This window comes from Dama dama, chromosome 18, assembly GCF_033118175.1.
Source record: "Dama dama isolate Ldn47 chromosome 18, ASM3311817v1, whole genome shotgun sequence".
Lineage (NCBI taxonomy): Eukaryota > Metazoa > Chordata > Mammalia > Artiodactyla > Cervidae > Dama > Dama dama.
In genome coordinates this window covers 29,794,848-29,822,381 of record NC_083698.1, presented here as the reverse complement: position 1 = coordinate 29,822,381, position 27,534 = coordinate 29,794,848, and the positions used below count along the sequence as shown (strand labels likewise).

Here is a 27,534-nt window from a genome sequence, read left to right as displayed (position 1 = left end):
AATTATAGTCTTATTTTATTGTTACTGCATTATAAATGCAGTATAATAACATATTTTTGTGAAAATATGAATCAATATCCTAATAAGTTTTATTATTTAAAATAAATCTTTTAATATTCTAAAGAATATATAACCAACTAAAACACTTTGTCATCTTTAATTGAAAGACAGAATGAAAATTATTGATATGTAAATACACTCACAGTTTCTTTTGTCATTACTTATTTTTATTTTTTTGCTGTAATTTCCAAATAGCATTTTTCCCTAATGAGTATCTTTTTTCCATTTCCAGAAATTTTAATTATTGAAAAACATCTTAAAGTCTCTTTCATCACAAAGTTTATTATGAATATACTACTAATTTCTAAAACAATGATATCTTGTTTGTTGCTTTAGGTGTTAATACTTTTCCTTGAACCCGATCTTTTACTTTCTAATTCTCTTACTATATATATTATATTCACTTGATACCCTAATTTTCCCCAGTAGATTATAAACTTCTTCCCTTTTTTTTTTTCCTTTTGGCCACACCACACAGCTTATGGAACCTTAGTTCCCTGACCAGGAATCCAACCCACATCCCCTGCATTGGGGAAGCATGGAGTCTTAACCACTGGGCTGCCAGGGAAGTCCTGATTATGAGCTTCTTAACTGAAGGAAGAATTTATGATCTTTGGACCAAATCTGATCTGCTCCCTTTAAAAAATAAAAAAAGTTTTATTGAAATGCAGTGACATTCATTTATATATTGTCTGTGGCTGCTTTTGTGTTACAGTGACAGAGCTGACCCCACGAACCTAAAACATTTATTATCTCACCCTTTAAGAAAAATTTTGTTGACTCGTGTTAGACCAGTAATATTGCTCCAAAGCTCTTGGATGTTCTGATCTATTTTGCTTTTTCTCTTTTTTGCTGTGTTTCTGATTGAGTAATTTCTGTTGATCTGTCTTCATGTTCCTTGATTCTTTCCTTGACTGTGTTAAGTCTACTAATAAGCGCACTGAGAGCATTCTTTATTTTTAGCCTTTTCATTTGGCTTTTTCTTATAGTCCCTATCTCTGCTGAACTATCCATCTATTCATGCATGTTGCCCCTCTTTTCCACTAGAGACTTTAATATATTAATCTTAGTTATTTTATTTTCCCCAGTGACTGTAGCATTTGAATTTGGTTCTGTTTTTCTTTGTCTCTTGACAGTGGGTTGTTTTGCCTTTTGCTTTTTGTGTGCTTTGTAATATTTGACCATCATTTTGTTCACGAGTAGGACAGTAGAGATTGAGGTAAATATTATTTATGCCTAGAGATGGATATGCCTCTTTTCTAGTATACTAGTAGAGTTATTATAGAGAGGAGTGAGCTGGGACTGGATTTCATTGTTGCTATGGTTACCTATATTGCACCACCTACTTCAGATTCCTTTTATGTTACCTGGTACTTACAGCTGGAGAGTTTCTCCTCAATATTCTTGCTCTATCCTCAGCTTTCAGCTTTCCCGGTGTGTCTGTACCTCAGAGAGGGTCTCTCTCCATGTTCTTCCCTCTCCTCTAGCAGTAGAGTGCTGTTGCATGTTTCTGATATGTACTAGCCTGGTTCGGGATGGTGGGGAGGAGGAAGTGGTATTTTCTGTTGTTCTGGTCTAGTCTCATTTCTAAGCAGGCCCTGTGTCCTTGCTTATCAGGGTAGGAGTTCCTCAGTGGTCTTGACTCTTCCCTGCAGGTAGAGGTTTTTTCTTTTTCTCCCCCTCACAGCCAGAGTTGGTCTTTGCCTCTGCCCTCGGGGTGAAATGGTTTGCTGGTCTTTCCCCAAAGGCTTTAAACTTCTGTTCTGCTGGAAGGGTCTGGCTGGACCTTGGTGCCTTTTTGGCTGTGGCGGCCACTCTTCCTTCAGGCCTGCGCTGCCAAGAGCAGCTTTCTCTGGTCCCCTGCTTTGTGCTTAGCCTTTCTTATGAGTGCCTAAATGTGGCTTGTGAAGAAGAGCTAATGAGTGGGTATGAATCCCCTTCTGTCTACTTCCAGAGTGTCTGTACTCTTGTCTGGCCCACACTTGGCTTTTAGGAATTTGTTGAAAAGTTTAGCTGAATTTCTCTTACCCACCTGCATTGTGGCCTGAGTCTCCTCAAGGGCACTTGACTGCTGTTGAGTGTTGGGCTACTTGGTTGCCCTGTGACCATAGCTCCTTGTTGCTTTCGTGAGAAGTTATGATTTTTTAGATTACTTGGCTTTATCTTGTGTTTAGGGTGAGAGCAATGCTCTTTCCATTTTTTAGGCCTCACTTGTACTCTTGATGTAATTCACACTCCTTTATTTTGTTGTCTTATGAGAAAGCCATTATTTCTCTGTCCATTCCATCATTGAGCCAATTTTTAGGAATGGTTTGGCCATATCTTTGAAAGTTAGTCCACACACACTTTTTCCTCTAATATCTCTGTGCTATGTGTAGCATATATCATATACACTTCTAACTGACTATGTGAATGCAAAGAAATAACTACTTAGGATGCTGCAAGCCACAGTAGTTGTAGATTTTCATTAAAAACTGTGGGAGTTACAGAGTAATTTGACCATAAAGTGTTCTGAACATTATTCCAAGGTATATAATTTATTATGCTCTGACTTGCTTTGAAAGTAAAATGCTTTGAAATTGCCTAGCTTTTTGGGTACATGTTTTATAAATAGACATGTTCTTTAGAGAAGAAATGCATATCTATAAAATTTTCTGTTAATAGACTTTCAGATATAATTGAAAGGAATTCAAAGATTTAAAAATACATTTTTAATGAGGGTAGAATGCTAAGAAGTGTGCTAATATGATCGATTATTTTCCTCATTAAAGATAAACAGTTTCTCATTATATCTTATTTAATTTATATAGAATTAATTTAAAATAATTGTACTTAATTTTACAGTTACAATGGAGAATGGGATCTAGCTCAAAAAGCATTGGATGATATTATATACAGAGCCCAGCTAGAATTATATCCAGAGCCATTGCTGGTAGGTGCCTCACTTATTTATGTAAATTAAAATTTCTCAGCTTAAAACTATAAATTAAGAAGCCATTTGGAGTGCATTAATATATTATTAATACTCAGTGATTCATGCTCCTGTTGTAATAGAAAACTTTTATACTTGAAAAAGGTATACATAATTTGAAATTTTCATTAAGCTAACTTCTTAGCCTTATAGTCCTTTTCATATGTAAGAATGTTCTCATTAACATGCTAGAGCTGCATTTATTAATCAGCATTAGGAAATATAATTTAATATTTTGGAATTCTAAATTTCATCACATATATTTTTAACTGTGAATTTTGTTCTTAATTTAGAGGATTTATGTATCATCTTATGATATATCTTGGAGGAATTATTCTTTTTAAAAACCTGTTAAAATTTAGCATCTTGTTTTATCTGAGTAATAATACATCTATTCAATGACAATCTTAAACTATATTTTTCCTTCTTAGGTTGCCAATGCAATACAAGCTTCATTGCCTCACGGTGCCATGAGATCTAGTAAGGAGGGTACAAGGTGCATTCAAGTTGAGATCACACCAACTTCCTCTAGAATATCAAGAAATGCAGTAACCAGCATGTCAATAAGAGGTCACAGGTGGAAAAGACACGGTAAGAAACAAAACACTCTTCAGATTAGAGGATTGTTAGTGCTGTCCCCTTCTTTATACTTAAGGTGCTGTAACTTCTAAATTTAGTAAATAATATTATAGTGGCATGGAATAAAGAGCTGTTGGATCACCTTTAGCTTTTCATTTACTATCCATGAATGGCAGTCAATAGGAAAACAGAGCCCTTATGTTACACATATGGATGAAAATTTATTTAAATGTTGAATTGGCTTTAAATTTTATTTCAACACAATAGGACAGTAGGAAATACATGTTTCGATTATTAATACATTTTGTGTTTCTATTCACAACTGCTTCCAAATATTCCTTAATGTTCTTGATTTTTGAACTCTTTAGCAGGTATACTTGCATACAAGAATAGGACAACTATAATATAGGGACTTAAACATTTTCTTCTGAAAGTCTTAGTAAAGAATCCTATAGTATTGATCCAACTCTAGATATTTCTATATTCTGGAAGTTAATTTTCTTGCAAGATTATTTGTTTTATTATTCCTCCTTGATTGCTTCATTTTATTCTTTAAAAATTCTACTGGAAGTTAATTTTACTTACCATGACCTTCTCAGTTTTTTCCATCACTCTACTTTCTCTCATACCTTATTTTTTATTTGATTTCTTGTTCTTTTTATAACCCTCCTCCTACCTAGAAGTTGTTGTAGTGGGCGCACATCTATGTAAGAAGACTACTATCACCTTTCTAGAAGTTAACCACAGAATGGGAAACAAAAAGCTGCTTCTTTGCCCCAAGCAAGCATATGTATTGGTGTAAAACAAAATCCACTCTCTGTTTTCTTCTTCCTACAAACTGCAATGAAAATGGTAGCTCCTTTAGTATATTTGATAGTTCCAGTTGTCTCTATGATGTCTATAGAGAAAATGCAAAAGTGCGATGATTCACTGTGAAATAGAAAGTTGATAGCAGTTGCCATTGTTCCTCGCAGGGAATCTAGAAGGCTGTATGTCCAAAAAAAAAAGATGATGGTATTCTCCAACTTAACCAATGATCATTTTCAGTCTTGTCTTTTTTTAAAGTGGTGTAATAAATTCCTGAAAGTCCTTTAGGAAGGCACAAAAAAGTGGAAATATGTTTGCCATTATCAAGGCAAATTATGCTATTGTTTAAAATATAGGGTCTAAACTAAACATACATCAGTTTCTTCAGTGAAATTTATGTTACAGTTTGACTAGATTACAGACAGAAAGTCATTTAATTAGATATCACCATGTTGCCCTAGAGGTCAGTTTTTTGTTTGGGCACTAATAGGTGAAAATAGGCACAGAGGTGATGAATCAGATTGTATGGGTCCATTATGGCCATAATTGCTCAAAAACTACCACTACAGGAAATGCAGCAATGAATTTTAATTCCTTTTCCACTGTTGCTTCTTTCTATATAGGTGGACGTATTGGGAACTAGGGGGAAAAATATAGGTCTTGTAGTTAAAAATGTGAAATATTGAAATTTTAATGCTTAATTGTATTTGTATATATGTACATGTGAAAGAGGAGGTTTGGATATGTGTTCATAAATGCATTTACCAAGATAAGATGTGTATCCAGCAATAAAATAGAAACCATTTTGCAGAAATATTGTATAGCAGTAAATTACCAAAACAAGAAAAGACTACTTGAGTATGCTGTATTGGTATAGATTTTTACATATCTTCCAGATTTTATTTTGGCTACCACTTGAAGGGTTGGCACAGTATCTTAAGGCTCCAGCCTCATAGGCTCCAGCCTTTCTCACTACATTTATTCAACCTTCAAAACTCTGGCACTTGGGCAACTCCTATTTATGATAATAAAAAAATCAAGGATGAGGATTTAGAAGAGAATGCACTATGAAAAGCAAGTCAGATGCATGTAGCAGAAACAGAATGTAGCTTAGTCTTGACCATTCATCTGCAGTGTGAATTCTCTTTATCCAGTGGACTCTAAAATATTCCTAGGCCAAGATCCTTGTTTATCTCCACAGGTAGACTACATTCTCCTTTTATAGAGCAATCTTGGCTTTCCTTCCTAGAGCAGTATTTTTCATTGTTTTGCTGAACTGAAAGCTTTTCTGTTTTCCATCACCATGGTCCTGATTCCTATCTGAACACCTTATCATTGTTCTGGCTCTAGCTGACACTGGCTTCTTGTGGGGAAGATAAGTATCTTTACTATAGTTCGTAAATATTTAGATAATTCTCAATTTGTAAATGAATTTTTAAATTAAATGTGTTTATATAGATTATGTTTATTATATTCACATATGAATTATATATAAATTATAAATGAATTTAATTTATACATTAATTTTTGCAGAAACAATGTTAAAGGGCTTGTGGATTCCAGGGTGATCCACAACAGACTTACTCTCATAATGTTTCTAAAGCATAGCACTGTAGAATGTAAGGTTAGTTTATGACTATGTGAAAACACATTCAGTTTCTTTGTTTGGTGGAACGCTAAATGCATTTTGTGTTCGACCTATCTCTCTTATCATTCCCTTCCAACACCAACCCTCCCAGAAGGAAGGATTTCTTCTCAGACCCTGAACTGTATCACATGGTAGGAACATGGAATATGCAACTTGAACTCAGTGATGATGAGGGTTGGGATAGGAGAAGGGACATAAAACATGAATGTTAAGGAATATTCTTTTTTTTTCTCCTTGCTTCTTCCCTTGTTACTGCCAGTGCTGGGAAAGAAGAAAGCAGTTGTTCTTTTTTTTCTTTTCTTGGATCTCTTCCCTTTTTCTTCTTATTTTAAAAATGAGATATAATTGACATGTAACATTAGTTTCAGGTGTATAGACAGGCATCAATATATGAATACATTGTGAACTGATCAGTAAAGTAAATCTAGTTAATATGCATTTCCACACATAATTACCTTTTTGCCCCCTCATAATGAGAATTTTTAAGATCTACTCTCTAAGCAACTTTTAAAATACACCATACAGTATTATTATTAACGAATAATCACCATGCTGTACATTACATCCCATGATTTATGTTTTTATAACTTGAAGTTTGTATCTGTTGATCACTTTGACCCATTTCACCCACTACCATTTCCCACCTCTGTTCTCTGTTCTCTGTATCTAGTTCAGAGTTTTTGTTTGTTTTTTAGATTTCACATATTAGGAAGCTCACATGTTATTTGTCTTTCTCTCTCTGACTTAATTTCTTAGCATAATGCCCTTAAGGTCTATCCATATAGTTGCAAATGACAGGAGTCCCTTCTTTTTTATGAATAAATAACCTATCACATTTTTATTATTTATTCATTTGTGGATGGCTGTTTAGGTTGCTTCCATATTTATGTCTTTCTTTATTGCCTTTCTTCTTATTTCTCCATTTTCCATCCTAGCTGGGGAGGAAAGGGGCAGGAGTAAATAAGGTTACTGAAGCAGTCAGTCAGAATTTTGTTTTGTTTTTTTTGACTTTTTTTTCTTTACATCTCCCTATTTCATTAAGAAATATAGATAATTAAGCCATATAAATGTATTTGTTTTTTTGCATAGCTGAGTCACCAAAAATTGCACATGCAAACAAATACATTAAATTGGAACACTTAATCACATGTTTTCTTTTTCTTATTTGTAACAACAAAAAAAAAACTATCTTTACAGCCAAAACCAATTCATATTTTAGTATGAAACTAATTTTGAATACTTTTAGTCATTTGCATTCAAAAATTTTTTTCTGAACTCTTTTTGAATGTATTTCAGTATTCTCTGAAGCTTCCCAGATCTGCCATTCTTTTGTTAAAGTTAAGAATTTATCTATAATTTATATATTAATGGAAAGCATTCTTTTGGAACACAAAAAATTGCTTTAGCTTTAGCATTTCCACACATTTCAGAACATAGATCCCTTGCCATGACCTTATTATTGTTAAATAACAACCCAAATTTCTAGAGATATTTTGGCAAGTTCAATTTTTAAATTATTATTATTATTAATAGACTTTATTTTTTCAAGAGCAGTTTTAGGTTCACAACAAAATTGAGTGGAAAGTACGGGTTCCTGGATACCCTCTGACCACTACCCTTTATCATTCTTTATCCTCCCAACAGTCAACACCCCAAGCAAGAGAGATGTTGCAAGGCCCTGTCATTCTAATTTTGATGAGACAGTGATTAAAGAGAATGATTTTTAAAGAAAAGTTAGTTTCTGCTGATGTATTATTTTGGAGAGACATGTTTGACCATTGGCGTCTTTGCCTGATTTTCCCCACTTTTCATTTAGTTTCTTTGATATTGTACTGATGAGGCATAACTTAATGTTGTGTTTTCAGACTTTTGAAATTCTGTGTATAAATTTTTGAGAAAGTTTTAATGAATTTATAATTCCATGTCAATATATATGTTCAGAAACTAAAATTATAATGTAGAATTGCTGCTTTTGACTTTCAAGGGTCATAGTTTCATAATTAATAGCTTTATTTATATATATTATTAATTCTTTCAAACATACTGTATTTCATTTAGTGTATATTTTTTAAACCTATATTTTCAAGCCACTTACAGATTGAGGGCTATTTAGAAGTCATAATTTGAAAGTAAAATGCAATTAGAGAATGATAATAATAGAAAAAAGATTTTTCAAAGCACTAAGTAAGGTAAGAGAAGAATGTGAGTAGATTATGACCATAATAAGAGTCAAAATGAAAATTCCAGTAATAAAGGTAAAACTGTGAAATAATCAATTTTTAAAATTAATAATAAAAATGCAATTTTATTTTCTTAAATATTTATTACTTTTAAAAAACAGAGCTAAAAGAAAAGCAGAAGGTATTTCTTTATAATAATGCTTCTTTTCTATAGTTATTCTTAAATGTTGCTTCTAAAGCTTTTTTCATTATCTACCATTTCAGCTATGAGTCCTATTTCTTAAATTCCTGAATAATTCTCCACAATCTATACTTATTTATTTCCTTTCACTTTTCCATTCCTTCTCTTGCAGAGCAAATTTAATTTCTTTTTTTTTTTGTCTGTTTCCCCACCACCACCACCACCATTATGACTCACTCTTCCACTTTTTCAAATTATCTATACTTAGAACAATGCAGTCAACTTTCCTCCTTTCTTTTAAAATGGTATTGAAATACCCATTCCATAGAAGTCCCCTAAGTTATAGTTGCAAATAATGTGTACTTATAATTTTTACCAGCTTGTTATCTGCTAAAGTCTTATCTAGTGAAACCCTAATTTTTTATTACTTCCTACCATTTTTCCGCTAGTGCATTTGTGAGATAAGTGAGACAAGTCAGTGAAAAGCATTTTGGTATGTTTTAAAACACTACATAAAGCCTGATTGTTTATTAATTAAAAACTGTTTGCTTCATTTTATTAACTGAACAATAGTATTCTTGATAAGCTTTTATTAGCAAGCTTGCTATTTAAATGATCCTGTGATTAACTCTTTCATTGACTTTCCTCAATTTGAGACAAACATGTTGAGTTTGAGTATATCAGACAAAAAATATGTGAGACATACATGATACAATGTGTGATACATATGTGATACAATAGTAATAATCAGTTTAGTGGTATTTTTAAAATTTCTACAACCCTGAAGTTTAGTACTCTCTAACTCTACTATCTGACATTTATATCACCATTACAGAAATATATCACCATTACAGTAAGGATTTTTTAGAATGTTGTTTTAATACCTGCTGTCTGCATTCCAAATTCACATGTAAATAGAATGAATTGAACTTATATTCTCATTTATGTATGATTACAGCTGTTTGCAACAAGTAGGTATAACAATAAAAGTGATATTTATAGTCTAGATTCTTTCAGTTTTGCCCTACTTTTGGTCCTGGCACATGTTAAATGATTTATTTTTATAATATTGAATTTCATTATTTTGACTTAGGAGATCCAAGAGTACAAAGCTTTAGATAGTTAAAAAGAATTGAGGGACTTCCCTGGTGGTCCAGTAGATAAGACTTCACCTTCCAATGCAGGGGCTGCAGGTTCAAGCCCTGTTCAGGGAGCTAAGATCGCAAATGCCTTGTGGCCAAAAGAAATCCTCCAAAACATAAAACAGAAGCTATTGAAACAAATTCAATAAAGACTTTAAAAATGGTCCATATCAAAAAAACTTGAAAGAATTATATATGTTTTTAAGTCTTCTTAGTAATATCAAATCAGTACCCTGAGAATTTTAGAGTATTTAGTCAATTGTATGGAATGTTTATGTGAAAAATGAAGCACAATACAGTTCACATAGATTGGATCTAAAGAAAGTGAAGTTTCATGTTGTTACAGCTGCTTTATTGTGTTTCCAGCATTAAGTTTCTGTTTAAAGGATGTTAAGGTATATAAATGAGTTTAAATTATTATGACAGAATTCAAAGATAACCTGTGATTATGTTTTTTTAAATGACCAAAAAATGTGATTGATTTCAATTTGCTCAGCGGTTTAGTACTAACTTATTAGATGAGAAAAGAAATGGAACAATAGAAAAGATGCAGTTCATGTTGGAAAATAGTTTATTTAAAACCAGTTATTTTTAAAACCTGGTTATTGATTTTTAAAATGTTAATAAATTTCTATTATATAATATATTGATAAAATAGGGTAGTAATAACTTTCTAATGAACAAATCTGAATAATTATAAAAGGTATGCTTTGGAAAATCCCATGGACGGAGGAACCTGGTAGGCTATGGTCCGTGGGGTCGCAAAGAATCGGACATGACTGAGCAACTTTACTTTCACTTTCACTTTAGTTAAAGATCTTTAAAAATTATTTAAAACATTTAAGCTGATCTTTCTAGATAGTGCAGAAGGTAAATGCCATAAATCTTGGAATGAAACATTTATTTTGTGAATCAGATTTTATGATTTTATGAGTAAATCATTTGGGGGAAAACAAATTTGCCAATAATTATAAAAGCATTTTGAAAAATGCAGAAATGGTAATTTTAAATTAAAAAGTAGCAAACTTTAAAGAATTGGCTATTGGAATTCTGCATTTGCAGTTAGATATTTATAATACTTATGTTTTTATTTTTAAAGTTTCTTATACTTACTAAAGAAATTTAGAAAAGAAATCATTTTGAGAAACTCCATTATTTTTAGATTCTAAAATGCTATTTGAGGAGCAAACTTTCCTTTCCTGATATAGATGATAAAACATTTGGACCAAAAATAAGCATTTCCTTCTGACCAAACAGCATTGCATGAATTTTAACCGACATTTTTTATATTGGCCTTTTATTCATGGAAGACAAAGTAACATATTAGGAAATATTAGATGACACAAGGAAAAAGGACATATTAACCAGAGAACTGAAATACAATTGACATATGTGAAATTAGACTTAAAGAGAAAGATAGTAGTCTTAGAATCCTGGCCAACTTTAGATGAAAACAAAAAATCTTAATTTATTTCTAGATAAAATAAAGTAAAATAATTTTCTATACAGAGAAGCAGAGTATTTAAAATTATTGGTTTTATGAGACAGAAACGGTTGTTTGTAAATAAATGATTATGTTCTATATTTTTTTACTAAGGAGGCCTTATATAATTCTTCTCGTAGTTGAAGAACTTATTTTTTATTTTGTTATTTATTATTGAGCTGTACCTCTTCCCCCCACCTTTTAAGTAGCATTTGTTACACAATGTACATGGAGGAAGAAATTAGCTTTTATGGGTAGTTTTGTAGTAGATATTCCTTATCTGTTTTTGGCCTGTCTGGTTATGAGGAACTTTAATCATGAAGGATTCACCTGATCCAGCAGCAGTATTGCATTTCTCACAAGAGATTTTTTTTTTTAATACTTGAGACTTAGTAAAGATTACAGAAGAAGTTACTGAGAGTGATTGAATCACCTCACTGAGAGTGATTTAAAAACCTCAATAAGGAGAATTATAAAAACAAGTTAAAGATTTGACTGTTCTTTACTTAAGGAATTGGGTAGTATTTCCTAACCAGTGTGTCCATAAATAAATTGTTGTGGTTGAGACTGTGTTTTTCTGTGTAACCCAGGCTGCTCTTCTCTTACCTGGAAGTTCTTCTGGCTTCAGGACTAAGATGACTAAACCTCAGTCTTCATTCACGTCCTTGTTCAGAGTGCAGCACCTTCTTAACTGCCAGGACCTTATTCTGTGGTTCTCTGTCAGTGCTCCTTTCTTCTAATCTGCCTTGCAAATTACTGGCCCAGGCTATGGATTTTTACATTGCTGTTTTTTCTAAACCAGGACACACTTTGGGCATAACATTTTGTGTAAAATGTGACTTCTTTGATAAAGATTACTAATAGAGTACCCAAGTAATTTATCTCTATACTTGTCAATGGCTATCTACTGCAGTCAGAACAAAGTTTAAGCTCTAACATTACGGCATAGGTGGCCCTAGTGACGCCTTATCTACCACTGTGACCTCACTTGCAGACCACTCTCACCTTTCCTTCTAACCTTTCAACCCTCTAAGACATTTCTACCTTGGGGGCTTTGTAGGACCAATTGGGGACGTTTGAGCTGAGCTTTGAAGATTTTAAAAAGAGTCAGCTTAAACTCTCTTCCTCCAGATTGTTGTGTGCGTGCTAAGTCTCTTCGGTTGTATCTGACTCTGCCACCCTATGGACTATAGCCCGCCAGGCTCCTCTGTCCTTGCGATTCTCCAGGCAAATTGAATACTGGAATGGGTTGCCATGCCCTCCTTCAGGGAATCCTCCCGATCCAGGGATCGAACCTGCATCTCTTACGTCTCCTGTGTTGGCAGACAGGTTTTTTACTGCTAGCACCAAGATTATTGTGTAGCCAGTGCTTTTTATCATTCAGATCTCAGCTCAAATATCCCTTCCTCAAAAAGGTCTTCTCAGACTATCCATCTGAAGTAGACGTTCTTCTTTACTACCCTGTTTACTCTTTTCCATTATTCTTGTCTTCACTGTATTTTCCACTATCTAAAATTCTCTTGTTTGCTTAATTCCCATTTGTAAGGTCAGTGTCTCTGTCTGGTTGGCCATTGTATCCCCAAAGTCTAAAACAGTGTCTGGTACAAAATAGGGGCTCAGTAAATAGTTGAATGCATGAATGAGTGAATAAATGATAAGTTTATACTGTAGACTGAGCAGTTTCTTTTTTCCTTGAAAAACAGTGCAATAACATAATAGTAAACTGGGTAGAGGAACATTCAGTTATAATCCTGGTACTCAAAAAATTAACATTTTGCAGTTTTTTTTCCATATGTATATGTATTTTTCATAGTTATACTCTATTTAAATTATTTTTTATGTTTTGCTTTTGTTCAGTTAGGCTTGTCAAATATTTTCCCAAGTTCTCCTAGTGAGTCCATTTTTTAATGGCTACATAATATTACATTGAGCTGATATTCCATCATTTACTTAACCGTTTCCTTAATATGCTAAATAATTTGTTTCTAACTTTTTGCTATTATAGATAACACTGCAATGAATAGCTTAATGAATATAGAAAACATTTGTCTTCCATTGAATAGAATACATTTTAAACTTTAAACTGACATGATAGTATGAAATTGTTCAGGTATTTTATGACTTTTAAAATATATCTTATAACAGAATGTGTATAACGTTCTTCTGGGGTCTACTCTAAAATACTTGTCTTTATTGATGTTAATAATTGTATGATACAGATATTTGAGGTACAGATTTTGATTGATTTTGCAAATAAATTTGCAAGTGCCTTAGGGCATAACCAGATTCTTTTTTTTTTTTTTTCCAGATTCCTTTAGACTTGCGAATCGGTCTGAGTATAGATTTGTGTAAATTCTGTGAATAATAAATAGTTCATTTATTTAAATTATCACTTTCAGTAAAAAGGGCAACTGTGAAAAAAAATAAAAGCTTAAGCTCAAATGAAGAGTTTCATGAGCAACATAATAGAATAGATATTTGAGATTCTAAAACTATATATGAGAGATATCACAACTTTTCATAATCAGCTTTAATGATATTTGCAATTTGTTTTACCTTTTTTTTTCCTCTCAAAGCCAGAAGACATTTTGTAGGGAGAAACAATGCCCTTAACTCTCCTCATTTCTGTATATGGAGAGAAGGTGACCTATTTATAGAGGTTATACAAATAAAATATTCTCTGAGAAGTTTTTATTTGGATGTTTTTTGAACTTTTTGAATTATTTGAAGTCAAATATAAGTATTGTTTTTTATAGGTATAGAACAATCATGACACATTTTACATAAAATTTTTAATCTGGGCTTTTAAGCAGATTCTGTTTTCTTATGCATTTGTATTCCCTTAAAACATCTCTTTTATCGTCTTTTTCAAAAAAGAGAAATTCTTAACTATGTTATCTTCTGGGTAGACTTAAAACTATAGACTTAAAAATAACTCTTTCTGATGTGAACAATCATTTTACTAAACCTACATTTAGAGGCAGATACAGCACTTTTCTAAAACAAAGAGCCTGTGTTTTTCTTTGCATCTAAAAATTCTTTTAAGCTGTGTGTTATTTTTTTGTTTTATCAAGTCAAGTAACACATTCTCAGCTTACGTTTCTCATGTCTTTTCTGTGTTCTTTCAACTTTATTTAGGGCTTCCCTAGTGGCTCAGTGGTAAAGAATCTGCCTGCAGTGTAGGAGATGTGGGTGTGGATTCGATCCCTGGGTTAGGAAGATCCCCTGGAGAAGGAAATGGCAACCCACTCCAGCTGGTTTCTTGCCTGGAGATCCCATGGACAGAGGAGCTTGGCGGGCTACAGTCCATGAGGTCGCAAGAGTCAGACACGACTTAGTGACTAAACCACCACCACCACACCTTTATTCTAATAATAATTTCATCGCATAACTGGAGACTCGTTCAACTTATCAAACAAATATTATTGGGCACTTACTTAATGCAAGGTACTTTCCTAGGAATGAGGTATACAGCAGTGACCAAACAAGAATCCCTGACCTCTTGGAGCTTACATCTGGTAGATACGGTAAATAAATAATTGTAGGTTGGAAGGTGATGAAGCGCTGAGAAGGAAAAGAAACAAAGTAGGAAAGACAGTATATGAAACATGGGTAATATTGAAGCTTGATGGGATGATCAGGGGAGATTTCATTGAGAAGGAAAGTTTTGAAAAAAGACCTGAAGGAAGTAAGAAGGTGAACTATGTAGCTATGTGGGGAAGAGCGTTCCAGGCCTAGGGAATAAGAAAACCAGTAAGTAGTTGTGTGTAGGAGGGGTGGGTCACAATTATATAGGGAAGAAGTTGGAGAAATAAGAGAAAGATCATGTAACAGATGTTTGGTTTTTTTCTAATTATCTTTCTTTATCCTGTAATTTTCCTGAGAAATATACTTCTTTTATTTCCAGGTTTTCTTTCTGTGAATTTAATAAACAGTTTAGAAATTTTGTGGTTTTTACCATTTTTGAGTGATAATATACATAAATTGGGGTTTCCCAGGTGACACTAGTGGTAAAGAATCCGCCAAACAGTGCAGGAGATGCAAGAGACATGGGTTTCGATCCCTGGGTCAGGGAGATCTCCTAGAGTAGGAAATTTTCCAGTATTCCTGTCTGGAAAATTCCAAGGACAGAGAAGCCTGGCAGGCTACAGTCCATGAGGCTGCAGAGTTAGACATGACTGTGTGACTAAGCACACATAAATTTATTAAAGATTTTTGCCTGTGGAAGAACATATGTCATTTACCACTTGCCATTTAATTAGATGATTTTTAAAAATTAGTGTTACTGTTTCTTGGGCTGTAGATCTTTACCATTTCCCCAGTAAATGTGATTAGTAATCCAACTGCCTAGTGCTATTTTATATAATATTCTTGTCATTTCTAGTTTTTCTTGCAAAATTCTAAATTTTCACCGTTGCAGCAGCATTTTCATTGATATATTTTAAAAAATTAACCCAATTTAAAATATAAATTAACCTTGAAGATTTTAACTTATTTAGGTTTTCTTAGAGATTTATTTGATCTTGCTGTGTATTCAAAGTAAATTGTTTGCTTTCTATGAAATGACCAGGAATCTAGGCACATAAGATTTTTTTTTAATTAAAAAATGTCTGTCAGAGAAGATTTAACTCAAATTGACTTTAATGAATTGAAGAGTTAGTATTTGTGGTATGTTAGAATGGACATTTTGATGTCAACAAAAGATTCTACTATTTAGGTCCCCCAAACAGTAGTTGTTGTAACTGTTTCTGATCTTCAGTTTCCTTGTCTGTAAATGGGAATCAAATTGCCTGCTTCCAGGGGTACACCAACACATTGTTTTGAGAATATAATTGAATAATACATGTGAACGCTTTCAAGAAAACTATTAAGTGCCAATCAGTGTGGTAGCATTGTTTTCTATTCTGTTAGGCCATTTATGCTTATCTTTTAAAGTTTTGTTAAATTTTAGTAATCATTGGCTTTGTTAAAATTTGGATAACAAAGCAATTTATAATTATTTTGGACTAATGATCCTGTCAATAGATCTTCTGTGAAACTGCTTCTACAACGAAAATGGACAAGTCTTGGTTTCACCCAAGTGACCAAGTGCCATGCTGATTTTACTCTCAGTTGCAGTGGCCTCTGGCATTTACTTCGGTTAGATTTTACTTGCCCTCGCTTTGAAGACAGCTATTAGCAATGGTGAATGGGCTTGTTTAGGAATTCTGTTAGGGAAGGTGAAGCAGCAGTGTATTAAACACTAATACCTCACCAATATCCTTTGGCCAGTCTAGGAAAGGATTTCATTTAGGGTATATGCAGTCAAAAGTTCATGAAGCACTAGGTAATTGAAAAATTAATATGCCAACATATTGACCTACCAGCCCAGGGCAACATGAAGCTTTGAAGACCTTTGGAGGTGCATGTTGCTGCTCGGTAACGGAGTACGAAGGGCATCCATCTTTCAGAATTTGCCACACATTGGTCATGTGGGAAATTTATAAAATCCTAATGCCCAGGTCATAGCTCTTACTATTTAAATCAGAATGTTGAGGGTGAGAGCCAGGCATCAGTAGTTCTTCAAGATGCTCAGCAAAGTGGTGACCCGTGGGAATATGTGTCTCTGGCCTCCATTCTTCTGCCTATTATTGTTTCACATGCTGTAGCTCCATTCAGTAGAGCTTGATGTTCTATCATGAAAAATATTTGAAAAAAAAAAAAAATATTTGAAAGTGTTGGGTAACATCACTCACTCAGATTTGTGTTCTACATCTTTAAAGACTGCATACTGTTTTACATAGTCTTATGTTGTTTTGAACTTTAACTTTCGTTACCAGCCCATGGTAGATATATTCATGTTATTTTTTTCCATCTGTTACAGATATTTCCCTGACAACTTTAAATGAACCATGGCTTTGTGATTTGAGACACAAAACAATGTCTACAAGTTTTAACTATTTAGGAGTTTCATTGTTTTAATTACAAATTACCATTTTCAGAATAAGGGACCAACAAGCCACTTTGATTTTCCAAATCCATTTTTATTTATTTCCAGTTTAGTAATGAATTGTTACAAGTGAGCCTAAATTTATGGAATTAGTATGTCTGAGGGAATAGACTGTTTAATTATATCACAGCTGCATTAATATTTACTAATATACAAGATGATTGGTGTGTGAAACAAAAACCATACCTATAGTACTAACCGTGATATAAGTGAATAACCATTTTTCCAACGTCATGGTTCATTAAGGCAGACTTAGTGTAATCTAATTAAAAATAATTATGCAAGAAGAATTCCTAAATGGCTTGGGTTCCTCATGTTGACAGGAAGGAACTAGTTTTGGCTGTAAATCCTTGAAAACTTGCCTAAGGCTTGACATAAGTTCAAATGGTCACAGTATTATCTTAAAAATAGTAAAAATTCTATTTTAAGTTATAAAAAAATTTGTTTCACAGTCCATGTCAAATATGTGTATGAAAAAATACAGAACATAAAATGATGTTCTGAGTTTTTTCATTGTCATTTGAAATTAAAGAACATGACCCTGTTTCTCCAGTACTGTCAGAGTATTGTAAATTATGGGAATTCCATCAGGGCATATATTTGGCTTAATACCTAACATTCAGTCATCCAGTTTTTGTTGTGGATCGTTTGCTTTTCTTGTTTTGCATTTTTGTTTTGTTTTGTTTTCAGCCATCATTTTGTCTTATCATCTTCAATTCTAGAGCAACCTGACAACAGTAATGATACTACTGAATTGGGCATCCTTGTCATTCCTGAGATTAGTGTCACAAATGTGGCCGGAGAGAGAACCGGGAATGGGGAAAAAGGCAGAACACTAGGAGAGATTGATGCCCAGCATATACAGGGTGTACAGGAGACAGCCACAGATCCTAGAACTGAGAGCAAAGGCTTGCCAGAGATCAGGAGGCAAAAATCTGTAAGAAAAATGATGGAGGATGGAATAAACTCACCTGGCAGAGTGCAGTTTTAGCAGAGCACTTTATAGCTGCACTCCAAGGTATCTCATGGCAAAGGGTCACTGCTGCATGTTTTAAGCAACTGTTGCACAGCCACAAAAATTTTGCATGTCATCTAATCAAAATGCATGAATTGTGTGCTACAGTTTCTCAATGACTTAATGCTCTTTGGAATGGTCATATCTACTGTCTCTGAGTAAATTGTTAGGAAAATGAGGCAGAAAATGGTTTCCAGAATAATTTACTGCTTGTGTTTTGAGATCTAAAATTACTTTTTTATCCTTGTATTTTTGCCATCTTTGATATGGAAAATAATATATAAAGAATTTTAACAAGTTTGTGGTTATGATATTTATGGTCTATATATTTTTCTTTTAGTAAGAAAATCTAGAATGTGGAGTGCAACCTTAAAAAAAAATCTTTAAAATACTTTAATAATATTTTTTTTTAAGTTCCTTGGTATGATCTTTGACTTTACACTGCTTTGCTACTAGGGGAGAGTTTACCCCCTAGTTTTACTGTGTGGTATTTTTCTACTTGTCTCTGATCTCTTGCATGAAAAGTAAGAACACTTTTCTAAAAACACAATGGGGTGTGGGGCATGCTTTTTTATTTAATTTACTCTAAATTATTCTAATTTTAATGATAAACTATTGTTGACATTTTATACAATGTTTTGATTTATCCTTTGATTTTGGTCAGTAGTCTATTGCTTTACATATTATGCTAAAATTGTTCTAAAATTTATTAAAGTATATTTGATTTGGTACTAATCATGAAAAAAAGAATTACTTAAAATGTTTAATGTTAATTAATCCTTGTTATTTCTTTGTTTAGGAGATACAGAATTAACAGGTCAAGAAGAACTGATGGATATATCCGAAGTTGACGAGGGATTTTATTCCAGGGCTGCCTCTAGTACCAGCCAGTCGGGTTTATCAAACATTAGTCAAAATTGTAGTAACAAGACAAGTACAGGAAAGACTCAGAGACGGTCAGGAGGAAACAAAACTGGAGGAAAAGAGAAAGAAACTACAGGGGAGTCTTGCAAAGATCACTTTGTTCGGAAACAAACGCAGAGAGCCCAAAGTGAGAATCTTGAGCTTCTCTCCTTGAAGAGACTTACACTGACAACCAGCCAGTCTCTGCCTAAACCTTGTAGTCATGGTTTGGCTAAGACTGCCACCAGTGTTTTCAGTAAATCCTTTGAACAAGTCAGTGGGGTCTCGGCCCTGCATAACCCGTCATCTGCTGTCGGCTGTGGGGCTGGGACAGATGCCAATAGGTTTTCTGCTTGTAGTCTCCAAGAAGAAAAGCTGATATACACTTCTGAAAGGACTGAACTTCCAGTGAAGCATCAAGCAGGTCAGCAGAGACCTCCTAGTATTAGCATTACTTTGTCCACAGATTAGTTTGTAAGGGTTTCCTCACGTAAGCAGTTAATCTGGAAATACAACTTGGCTTCTTCATGCAAGTTCCCAGGGTCGTCGTTCATCCCTGCTCCTAATGGGAGCCCTGATGTCTTAAATTCTGATGGCTACCTTGACTTTATGAAGGGAATAATGTCTAGGTTGTAGTAAGTTGAAATATGGTTTTGCTATTTCTTGGGTTATATTTTTTCCCCTTGGCTTGAGTCTTTTTTTTTTTTTTAATCTTGTTTCTGTTGCCCTAAGATTGACATTGTGATAGTACATTTTGACAGGTTGTGTGATCAGATTGGTTACATCTCCTGTAAGGTTGTGAATCTTTTTCTTTAATAACTCCTATTTTGGTAGCTATATATGTTTGGCCTTCAATGTAAAGGGAATCCGTGTATGGAAACCGTTTTTTCAAGGATGAGTCTAGGTACAACTCCAGGAATTCTACAGCCGGCTATTTAGCAAGCCACTCTGAAAAACAGGCATGTGAGAAAACAAAAATGACACGTATGAAAAGTGCCTGATAAAAATGTTTGTAGCCAGATCGTCTTGAAGATTAGTAGAACAGTTTACATAAAGCACTGGAAAATGCCTCTTAACTCAGTACCCTAAAATATTATATGATTCCACAGAATGGGAAGAGGGGTTGCCGTCGTTTATTTGGAACATTTTATATCAAAAGTCAGGTTGCAAGTAGATGTGTTGTTTTGAAGTGTTTGATCTGGATTTAGCAGGTGAAAATCCTTTTCAGTTCCTAAGATGTAATAGGCCATAAAGCTGGCTTACTCTGCTGTTGGACTTCGGAAATACTGCTTAGTTTGGATTCCCGTAATTCAGAGCACACATCATTGAAGACTTCACTGTAAATTTTGTACCTCAGCTCTAAAGATACCAGTGTTCACCATGTTGAATGGTTTGTCTACAAATGAAGGAAATTAGGTAAATTTTTCATCTATTAAATATCATTGAAAGAAAATAAAAATAGTGAAATATGGACAAAAGACATTTATATATTAACTAATTTAGGTTATTTATGTTTGTGTTCTTAAATTTAAATTTTTAAATATGAAAAGTATTGAATGTGTTTCTTGTTTTGTGAACAGGCCTATTTTAAATGTTCTTGTTAAGATATGAAGAATAATCAGTGGAGTTGCCCCCAGCCAAAAAAAATAAAAATAGAAAGCTAATTTAACAGAAGCTGAACAAACGTGCATGTAGCTATAGAGGATCATGTGACTTCCAAATGGATGTAAAAATTTGGTATCTGCTAGTGGTGGTAATTTCAGCTATGGTGAGGTTCCTTTTAAAGCAAGTGCTTAGTAATAATCTAGGGTAAGAGAGAAAAAAGCAGGGTTGAGAATGACACAGTAAGTTGACTGGGGAGGAAGGCCTAGGGAGCTGTCCCCTTTTCAGTGGTTAGTACACAGTGTTTTCCTTATTCAGAGTCCTTAGCTGTGGCCACACAGAGAAAATGCTAGTTTTCATCTTGTACCTGTTTATGCAGAGCTCAAATATGTGAAAAAGTTGTATGTCTTGAAGACTGCTAAAAAATTTACATTATGAATGCAGTTTTGACTGTAACTACTTTGGCTGTTGTTTTAAATCTAATTTTTCAAAAATCATTAACTAGTTTTCATTGAGTAATCCTGAATAAAATGTGGTTTTTAACATAAATGAACTTGATATTTTTAGTTCCACTGGTAGAAATGAAATAAGATCTATTGGCATACATTATAGCTTAAAAAAAAAAAGGCAAGTCAACTGGACAGTGAAAGTTGACAAAGTATTAATGTACTAAGAATCCTGTGTTCAATTTAAATCCTGTGTACAATCACTGTGAATTTCCTATTGTCTTTTTGTAGTTCTTTAACAAAGAATTTTTCCTAAGCATAGCTGCTAACAATCTTAATAGTCTTTAAGAGTCTTAAGAACTAATTTAAAAGATTGGCATTGGAAGCAAGTTAAGGTGCTTAGGAAATGTTGTAGATGGTTTTTGGGAAACATTAGTTTGAGGACACATTAGCCAGCATACAAAAAGAGATCAGGTTTTAATGTTCAGCTGTTGTGATGGAACCTCATTTTGGTATTATTCTAGATCATTGTGGTCTGAGGAGCAGTAAGGAGCATTGGCGTCACCTGGCAGAATTTCAGAGCCACCTTAGATCTACTGAATCATAACCTGTCTTTTAATAAGATCTCAAATGATTATTATGCACATTAAAGTTTAAGACAGTATCAAAGTGCAAACAAATCACTTAGCTAATATTTAGAATTCTCAGTGGTCTCACAACCCTAGATCAAATATGTTGGATACTATAATCCTCACTGTTTTTAACAGCTAATTAATTTTTTACAGTGTCAACTCACTTATGTCCCCTAATTCTAAATCTTTAATGAATCTCATTTGTTTTTACAGTAAAAATGGTTAATATTTTGTATTTTTTTATAACTAAAAATGGAATCAGAGCTCTACAGTTTTAAGTATGAAAGGGGTACCACCCTTTTATACAGTGCACAGCAAATCTGCATGTGTTTATTCTTTTAAAAACCCTGAAGGATTACCCAAAGGAATGGTTCTGAATTTTTGCTCCAAGTAATTTGCACCAGTTGATTTTCTGGAACCTGGAATTATGTGGAGTTGTGTTAACAAGAAAATTCTTTTGTAGTATCTTTGATGCTATTTCAAATAAGGATTATACATTTGAAAATTTTTATAGCAATTATAAATACTGGGTAATGCTAACTTATTGTAACAATTGTGATTGTCTCTACTATTCTTGTCCCACTTATTTTTCCAAATTTGAAAGTTGGGGTGGCTTTTGTAGGTCATTTTCTTCTGAAGATGCTGATGTGACCATTTGGTCACACACCTCTATATATTCAGAGTAATATCTTTTATTGCAAGAAGGATTCAGCACAAAACTGGGGCCTTGTACCCCATAGCTCAGAGGATCTGAGTAGACCCTGTAGTCCCATTCCACATTTTAAACCTCTGAAAGATTCTTGGAATTACCCAACCTCTCACTCTTCAAATACCCAACTACCTAGGATATTCTAGTGAAGCTGGATGCCAGATTTTGCCTTTTGGAATCCAAGTGGAGAGAGAAACAAAGACTTAAAGGGAGTGTCCTAGGGCAGGTGAGCACCCTGGAATCCCTTGTTATACCACCATGGAGCTTTTAAAGGCAACTCTGTAGATTTAAAGAGTAGAAATTTTCGGTCCTTAAATGATTTCAGTGGTTTTGAAAAAGCAATATTTCATTGTTCTCTTCAATTATGAAGTAACTGCTTAGCAAAAATTATTCATTTAAAGACAAAAGAGTTGAAATAAAGGGAAATAAAAATTTTAAACCAAAATAGATAAAAATGATCCCATTTTCAGGGGATTTTGCCTGTTTGGAAGAATAAAATGAAAGTGTTGAAACCTTTACATTTAAATTATAAAGAAAAATACACTCAGACTTAATTTTCAGCAAATATTTAAAATAAGGCTATTTAACATTTGAGTCTATAGGCACTGTAAGTCTACACTTTATTAAAGGGAAGCACATCAAGAAAATATGTATGTTAAATAATGTAACTGAAAAAAATTTTTTTGAAAAGCCATTTAAAAAGAATAATTTGATGAGTACTTAAGCATTGTAGATAAAAATTAGTGTATTAATAGTGTCTTCCCAATCTTTGGATGAAAAAATTAACTCTCTAGTCCTTTGATTAGCATGAATTTATACTTTTAGATTAATTGCCTAGTAAAATTATATATAATGCTTTGAGTTATTCACATTTATATTTAATATTGATAAATTCTTCATCAGAGAATATAAGTATGTTGTCTTCTGTATTTTGTAACTTGTGCATATCTTAAGAGACTAGCAGTGAACATTTTAGAAGATGCTTTTGTATTTTTTAATAGTAGAGTTCTAGAGTATTAATGTCTTGATATAAAGTTTCTACTAGTAAACCCAAGATCTTGTTTCACATACTGTTGTGTACCTCTAATCTTTACTTCTAATTACATAGTGATACTAATCTTTTCATAGTAAATATATTTGTTTCTAATTGTATTCCTAGAGTTTACATTCCTAAAGAATAAATTATGACTTTGGATATTTTTATGTGCTCCCTACCTTTTTAAGGTTATGGAAATAAACTGGAGTTTAGTTTTTTGACGTTTTGTATATTTGTGTAATTGTTCTCCATATATAATACTTTTTACAACAGTGCTGCCTGTTTTATTGAAATAAAAACAGAAAAAATATTTTTTCCAGATCACTTTACTCATTAAAAAACCATCATAAAATTTTGCAAAAGTCATGATGTGGAGGAAGAAATTAAAGAAGGAAAACTTAGGTGAGTTGAGTCATTGAGAGCTTTTGGGAGTAAGCCATAGGACAATGACATTTCATTCTTGGCTTTATGTTTTACATGGCCTATGGATAAGATGTGTGACAAATTCATTAGTATTCATCAAAAAGAAGATGAACTCCATGAGTCATGCACCACTGACATTTGTCATACCAAGAGTACAGGCAACTTTAGATAACAATGCTTTGCCCTTTCATCTGTTGTATGAGTCTTTATCTCTTGAATGCAGAGATTATATGCCTCTTGGATAGGACTTGGTGCATTGTAGATATTGATAACACTAAATGAATGTGTGAGTTAGGTTGATGTTAGTGCTGGGAAAGAATCAAGGATAAGCTCCCCAATGTATTATATTGCAGTAAAATTTTAAAATTCCATTTACTGACTCTAGGAAATCTCCATGACATTACCTTGAAGAGGATTACTGTGTGTGCTTAGAAACAAAACTCTCTTAGAAACTTGAAAAACAAATCCTGTTGTATAGTTGATTATATATTTGGATAATTCCACTTCATCTAAGGAACTGAGTAATTTTGGAAATATTTCCTAAACTACTATTAGAGGAGCCCTCACAGAGAACAAGAGAAGTGATTTTTGTAAATCACATGTTAGCCCTATGGAAGAGAAACTCCTCTAGTGACTTTTAACAATCCCCATAAATAGTTGACTCACTTCATAGAATTTGTAATGCCAGCATAATTATTAAGAAAGGCTTTGACAGATAATTCTAGTCACTTGGTAATTTCCCTTGTGTTGTTACTGTGGTAGCAGTAACAGCTAATATTTTTAACTAAAATTGTGATCTCATTTAACCTTCAAAACAGTCCTATAAAATGATTAGAATCCCCATTTTAAAAAGAGGAAACGGAAGCTCTCAAAAGGGCAGAAGACTTGCCCAAAGTCACAGAGCTGCTGGGTGGAAAGCTAGCTAGGTCTTGTGACTCTCATTTTTTTTCTCCATCACCTGGTAAAAGAGGATACTAAGTGATACTGCATTATATATTTGATATTCATTCATTCCATAAGTGACAGTTAAGTTTTAAGGTGAAAATAAAAGTTTTCTAAAAATAAATTATGATACTTTTTGTAGAACTTTAGGTAATTGTGTTCCATTCAATGGTAAACTGAATCCTAGTCAGTCAGATATTAAAAACATGGTAAAATATACATTAAGATTTGGTTTATTTTTTTATCTGTCGGATAAGGATTTAAAAGATTGAAACTAGTATTGGTATAGGTGTTGGGAAATTTAAGTCCATTGGCAGGACTTAAATTGGTACAACTAAATTAATGAGCAACTCAGCAGGATCTATCAAACTTTAAAGTGCATACGTCTTCTGAGCTAGCAACCCTACTCTTCTGTGTTTATTCCACTCTCTATATTTTTTGGAAATTTTAGTATAAATGTGCAAAGATATTCGTTGCAGCATTGCTTGTAATACAAAAAAAAAGCAGCAGTCTAAATAACCATTAATAGAGGGCTGGATAAATTATGGTGCATACATACCTATAGTGGAAAATGATGCAGCTGTGGAAAAAAATGCAGGTTTGTAGGTGATGATTCAGAAAGGTTATTTAATTATAATGTTCCCTGAAAAAAAAACATGTCATAGAACAATTTCATTTTTATAAGACTTGTGTAAAACATTTAATATGGATATATATGTATTTATACATACATACATGTGCATATATACAGCACATGTGCGTTTGCTGGTATGTGGGGAGAAAATACTTATTTCTCTAAGTGTGATCTCGTGGTAGCCTGCATCAGGGAAAAAACGGTGCTTCTAAAAATAGAGATTCTGAGACCTTGTGCTGAACCCTCTAAATCAGAATCATGGAGTGAAGCATGGAAACCTTTATTTGTAACAAGTTCCTCAGTTGATTCTTATGTAACCTTAACATTTGGTCTAGTAGCTAACAGCAGTGAGTTGATTATCTTTCTGGTAGTAGTCTGTAGTTAGGAAAAACAAATATTTTAAAAAGTTAATTGTTAAATTGAGGTGTAGTTTACACATAATGTTAAATTAGTTTCAGGTATACAACATAATGGTTCAATATTTGTATATACTGCAAAATGATCACCAAAGGTAACTGTAGTTAACATTCATCACAATACATGGTTTTTTCTTTCGTGATGAGAACTTTTAAGATTTACTCTCTTAGCAATTTTCAAATAAGCAATGCAGTATTAACTATGGTGATCATCCTGTACATTACATCCTCATGACTTTTATAACTGCAAGCTTATACCTTTTGACTTCCTTCACGTATTTTACCACCTCTCCACCCCTGCCTCTGACTTACTTCACTTAATATCATGCCCTTAATATCCAACCATGTTATCACAAATGACAAGTTCTTCAGCTTTTCTATGACTGGATAATATTCCTATGTACACGTGTGTGTGTATAGTATATACCTCATTTTCTTTATCCATTCATCTGTTGATGGACACTTAGGTTGTTTCAGGAAGGACAAATTTCTTGAACAGATCTTGTGTTCTAAATGAGGCTTCCCCTAAGATAAAGCCAGTTAAAATTGATTAACATCATTAATATAGACCTGTTAGTGAAAAGTAAATTGGCTTGACACAGAGAAATGATTCTTTTGTATAGTACATGCCAATTAAATGAGACATCCTTAAAAACAAAAATAAATTTTGTTATTGTTGAACTCTATCATCCGATGACCTAATAAAACAAAATTAAGTACTAAAACTTATTGTAGTAAGACGACGTGCCCATCACCTTCATAAGCTTACCTGTGTCTCAGAACCAAAAAATTAGCCATTTGTTGAGTTTTGGGATCCCCATGGACAGAGGAGCCTGGTGGCCTGCAGCCTGTGGGTCACAAAGAGATGAATACGACTGAAGCAACTTAGCACACATGCCATCCTAAAAAGCCAAAGAGTCATGAAATTCTCCCTCTCTGTTCCTGAAGCCCAAACCCATGTAAACAACGCACTTTGCACGCTTACTATTAACACTTTAGCTTTGCCATGAAAAGTTATCAGGTGTAGTCTTTGATTAAATTAAAACTCAGGTACTCAAAAGTGAAGTCTAAACAGGTAAGCCCTAATTGAGTAGCTACTTTAACATGATAAAATATAAATACTAACATGAAAAAATGAGAGCAACATAATTTCTGTTGACTTTTGCAGATTTTTTCCTGAGTGAACATACGTCAGAGAGAATAGGCATACCTCTGAAATATTTTGTTATAGTAACTCACTAGATGTTAGCTAAAATTAGTCGGCTAGGAAAGCAACAGGAAAATGTAGTGATATATTTTATTTCCCAAAGTGATTTGATTGCTTTGGGACCTGTGCACAAATGGTTTAAGGCATATCTGTCAAAACAGGGAATTGATTGGATTTGGTAAAGTTAACGAAATGGTTTAGGATTGGTGGACACAGCAAACAAGGGCCTTGATGAGTCTTCATAAGTAAAACTGTTGTTTGATACCCCAGCCCTTTACCACGTAGGCAGATCATTATCTCCATCCCATAGGAACTTACTTACGTAAACAAAAAATTAGATTGTTTCTGTCTTTTGGTTTGTTTTGTTTATCACCTTTCCTGGGCAAAGGTTTATTGGAATAAACAATTAACTCATATTGACTAGATGGGCTATAGTCTTATCTAAGCCATATTGACACTGATGGTTTCAGGTCTGTTTACCTCTGCCCGTTCAAAGACTGTAAGTCAGTACTGTGAATACAGCATATTG

The 27,534-nt window shown here is 33.4% G+C and overlaps 1 protein-coding gene across 2 annotated transcripts in view; it reads left to right on the top strand.

Moving 5' to 3' along the window:
- HYCC1 (hyccin PI4KA lipid kinase complex subunit 1) overlaps positions 1 to 23,693 on the top strand; it is an 87,549-nt gene extending 63,856 nt beyond the window's left edge. The window contains exons 9-12 of one of the 2 annotated variants that reach the window (XM_061165059.1): positions 2,905 to 2,992; positions 3,463 to 3,622; positions 17,763 to 18,058; positions 18,855 to 18,992. In XM_061165059.1, coding sequence (XP_061021042.1) covers positions 2,905 to 2,992; positions 3,463 to 3,622; positions 17,763 to 18,031 — 517 coding nt within the window. In that variant the 3' untranslated portion in view covers positions 18,032 to 18,058; positions 18,855 to 18,992. Of the gene's footprint in view, positions 1 to 2,904; positions 2,993 to 3,462; positions 3,623 to 17,762; positions 18,059 to 18,854 lie in introns of both variants that reach the window. The other variant, XM_061165058.1, reaches the window with a different exon arrangement.
- Positions 23,694 to 27,534: the final 3,841 nt, after the last annotated feature.